Source organism: Egretta garzetta, unplaced genomic scaffold, assembly GCF_000687185.1.
Source record: "Egretta garzetta isolate BGI_Z169 unplaced genomic scaffold, ASM68718v1 scaffold322, whole genome shotgun sequence".
In the NCBI taxonomy this organism is placed as follows: domain Eukaryota; kingdom Metazoa; phylum Chordata; class Aves; order Pelecaniformes; family Ardeidae; genus Egretta; species Egretta garzetta.
The window spans coordinates 2414163-2418454 of NW_009259044.1; the positions used below are offsets into that span (position 1 = coordinate 2414163).

General features: G+C 47.4%; 1 protein-coding gene across 1 annotated transcript in view; it reads right to left on the reverse strand.

Annotated features, from left to right (window-relative positions):
- The window catches only part of NR2F2 (nuclear receptor subfamily 2 group F member 2), a 12604-nt gene that overhangs the window by 794 nt on the left and 7518 nt on the right, over positions 1 to 4292 (reverse strand). The window contains exon 2 of the mRNA XM_009635060.2: positions 2742 to 3269. Coding sequence (XP_009633355.1) covers positions 2742 to 3269 — 528 coding nt within the window. The remainder of the gene's footprint in view (positions 1 to 2741; positions 3270 to 4292) is intronic.

The window sequence follows — 4292 nt, forward strand, 5'->3', positions numbered from 1 at the left end:
TGTCGAGTGGGGGGGGAGGGGAGCCGCTATTTGTCCCCCTCTCCACCCCCCCACCCCCCCCCGGAAAATAATTGGGGAGAGCCTAACCATGTGATGAGAAGGAACACTAATAATAGTGATAGAAATCCTAATAATAATAAAAAACTGGCCCAGCCACAGATAATGGCGCCCCGGATCCAGCAACAGATTCTCCCCCAAAGAAGACAACGCGTTTTTCTTCAGTCTTTGAAACTGATTTAAGTGGCCCTTTAAAACTGATCTTGTCAGTTTAGCCTATTCAGAGGCAGCCATGCAAACTGTGATCTCTCTGTTCATTTGAGCTGTTTCTTTTCCCCCCTCTTTTCTTTTCTCTTTCTTTCCCCCCCCACTCACCCCCCACTCACCCGACCCCCTCTTTTTTTTTCCTCTTCTTCTTCTTTTTAAACCTAAAGGCCCTTACAAGAAGAAAACTCCCTGATAGGGTCTGGACATTTTTTTTCCTTTTTTTTCCTGATACGCTAAAATACAATAAGTTCCCTTTAAATCAGAGACGTCTGTGCTGAAAGAGCACAGGTTGTGACCTGACCTCCCTGTGGCTTTCCTAGGCACAGGGCTAACACATGCATATTCTGCGAGTCATTAGAACCCAGATTTATTTTTTTTCGCTTAAAAGAGGCTGCAGCAAACGTTATATGCGTCTACGTGAGTCTGCTTTACATCAGGGAGCGTTATTGGGGTGCTGCAGAAGCTGCGTGCATCACCCTATTTTTTTGCATGCGGCTATCTCCCCCAGAATCAGATAACAAGAAGCGTTTATCTAGTTGGGAGGCAATTTACACGCCAGGCCTCACATTTGGAAAATAGTAGTAAATTAAACAGTTACGACAGGATCGGACGATTGTTTTCTCAGAAGGCTCCAAAAATTAAAAAAAAAAAAAAAAAAAAAGAAAGAAAAAAAAAGTGATTTGGGAGAATAGGCAGAATTGGAAATAACCTCCTTGGTGTGGGTGTGAGCTGGCCAGGGGCTGGGGAGGGATGGGAGCGTGTGTGGGATCCTCGCTGGGCGTATGAGCGAGGAAAATGCATCCTAGAAAACGGTAGAAAAATAAAATAAGCACCCCCCTTCCCCACTCGGGATCCCTGTCTCCCTGTGCCTAGATGCACCCTGCTCATCGATCACCTTAGGACTTTAGCACGAGTAATTTGGGGGGGGGGGGGGAAAAAGAAAAAAAAAAAAAAAAAGAGAAGTTTTTAATGTGTAAAGCAATAATATATAAAAGGAAGTTTAGGTCACGACCCAGAACCTGGACAAAGTCCAGAAAATGACTTCGTTCCCCAGACCCCCTTTAACACAACAAGGAACGGATTGTGAGCCCTTCTTTTCCCACATAAACTACATTTTTTTCCTGTTTCCTGATATCAGGCTTTAAAAAACTCCGATGAGTAATTATTTTACAGGTCCTGCTTCCATTCATATGTTTATCGCGTGGCCACTTTCCCAAGCTTTCAAAGGAGTTACAGAAGAAATATATGTATTTTTAAACTTAATCCCAAAACTTCTAGGGCTCCAGCCCACTGGGTTGCCAATGCAGCCTTAAAGTTAGCAATCTGAGATAACGTATTGCACAAATTAGCGAGCAGATTTTTTTTTCCCCCCTCAAAAAAAAAAAAAAAAAAAAATTTAGCCTCCAGAGTTAATATCAGGTTTATTACTCACCCAGGTTAAACTCTAGTGCAAGCTAATTAGATTTCACAACGCACTCAATTATTGCTTTATAACTCATGCACTACTTCTAGGCAGCAAAAGTTGACACATATTTCCCCCCCCCCCCCTTCTCTTTGATTATCTAAGAAACACCTCGAGGTCTTTTCCTCGGGAGAGGCATGGCTGTGCCACCCCGGAATTACTCTGCGGAGCGGCAGCTTCAGTCTCCTCTTACTTTTTCATACTATCCCTGTCTACTTATGGTAATGATCTTTTCGCACCCGCTACTCGCTTTGGACTATGCAGTTCCTGCTGGGTACAAATGCAAACTTTTCCCCTTAGCTTAAATGACACAGAACTGCTCACTGCCACATTCTGTTTAAATCAGAGACAGCTCTTTGCAAAGTTGATTTATTTTATTTTATGGGATGGCAGGGAACATATTTTAAACTCAGCTTTGCGCATTTAACTTTTTTTTTTTTTTTTTTAATTCAATTTTTAATCCTGCAGGGCTTTTTTCCCTTCCTGGCTGCCCATAAAACGATCCTCTTTTTAAAGTGGTTTCACTGATAGGACGACTTGTATTTAACAACATCAAACAGATTTTGCTGCTGTTCGGATGCGTGTCATTAAATGCAACAACCCAGAGCTACACTGTTAAATAAAATATTATTTTCAATGGGAAAAGCGCAGTCTCTCGTGGCGAATGGGTGCCTCTCCCCGAGCCCCCTCTTCCCCCATCCCCAGCATTATTTCAACTAGGGTTGGGGTGTGTTTTGGTTGCCCTTTCTTGTGTGTCTGTGTGCGTTTTGCTTATTTTGCTTATTTATTTATTTATTGTTTTAAATTTTTGCACTCCCTCGAAGCTGGGACGCTCGGATCCGAGGCCCTGAAGGGGAGGCCACAGGGCACCGTTTCCTAAAAGGAAAGAGGCCGCGCTGGTTCTCGGGGGGCAGGGAGCGGTGATGGGGTGCAGGCGATAACACTTTGCAAGAGCAAACAGTTCTCAGGGGGGGTCGGGGGAAGGAAAAAGGAAGAGCAAAGAAACGCTGCCTACCTGAGGTGAAGAGGACTATGGCCTTTAAACAGCTATATTCTGCAGAGTCGACATGCAATGCTTTCAGTTTTTCTACTTGCTCTTGGAAGATTCGTATGTGGTCCATAAAGGCGACCACTCGGTCAGCAGACATTGGCGAAGCGTGGAGGCCGGCAGCTGCCAGGAGCGGAGCTACGTGGAGGGGCATGGAGCACTGGGCAGCGTTGAGGACAAATAACTCGCTCCAGGTCAGCCTCAGGAGGGCCACCTGGTCTGTGATCTGGAGGTCTGGGAAGAAGGGGATATTCCTGGCCCACTCCACCGCGCTGAAGAGCATCCTAGCTGCCAGTTCACAAATGTTCTCGATGCCCATGATGTTGTTGGGTTGCATGCACTGACTGCCAAAGCGGGAGGTGGGGTAGGGCTCTGCTCTCAGAAGAAGGGAGATATATCCGGATAGGTAGGAATGGCAGTTGAGAGGGTCCCCGTTTGTCAAGGCGAACTGACCATGAGTTGGCTGTGTGGGTGGCATTCTGCCCCTCTGGACCGCTGCAGTAAATAAAGAAGAAACTACAGCTATTAATATCTGAATTGCGACCATCGGTTCAAATACAGCCTGCTTTGTGTGCCTGTGCCTGCTGTGTGACACCGCACCGAGTCAGCTTAAGGGGGAACACGCGGTTTGCCAGCCAGAGTTCAGCCTGGACCCGGTTTTAAGGCTCCGCAGTTCCCGGGGCGAGCAAAAAGAAAAAGAAAAAAAGAAGAGGGGGGAAAAAAAAAAAAAAAAAAAAAGGGATCTCTTCTGAAGTGTGAAAGAATGCGTGAGCCAACTGGGCCGGGGCTGCCTGAAGGAGCCCGGGGTCCTCACTGCCCCAAACACACCACAATTCAGTTATTTCCACCACACGGCACCCCCCCTCCACCGCCACCCCCTCCTTCAAGAGATGCAGGATACGTCTTTGTGTGCCCGGCTATTTTTCTTCATTCCACCAAAACCAATTCAGTTCAAAATCCCCGGCGCTGGTCCCACACGCGTTTCTCGCCCACTTGAATATATTGTTGCTGTTGTTATTATATCCCCCCCTCCCCTCCCCTCATTTAAAAAATATCAAAGGAGGCGAGATCACCCCACAACATCCCCGGCAGGTCCCCCGGCGAGGCTGGGGGCATTATCCAAAGGCACCTTCCTCAGCTGCCCATGGAAAGTGGGCCTTTCATTTTGTTAATAAATTTACACGGTGACAGCGAGAGAAAGAGGAGCGAGCAAAAGGGCTCGGAGGCAGAGAGGCGGCAGGAAGGGAGGACGCCGAAAAATGTGCTGGGTTTCGCTGGGCTCTGGCAGGCATGCCAGGGTTAGTTACTCTTGCAGAAACACAAAGAGAGGAGCCCAGCCAGTCCCGAGCCCCCTAACCCTTAGCCTACATAGAGCAGCGTCCAGCCACGGAGCACGCACTGGAAAACTGCAGGCTCACATTTCTCGGCTAATTTTATATCACAAAGACTCGACTTGCAGAGACCCGAGCACCCCACACTTACTTCTGGGCTGCTCCTTTCCTTCCCCCCCCCCCACCC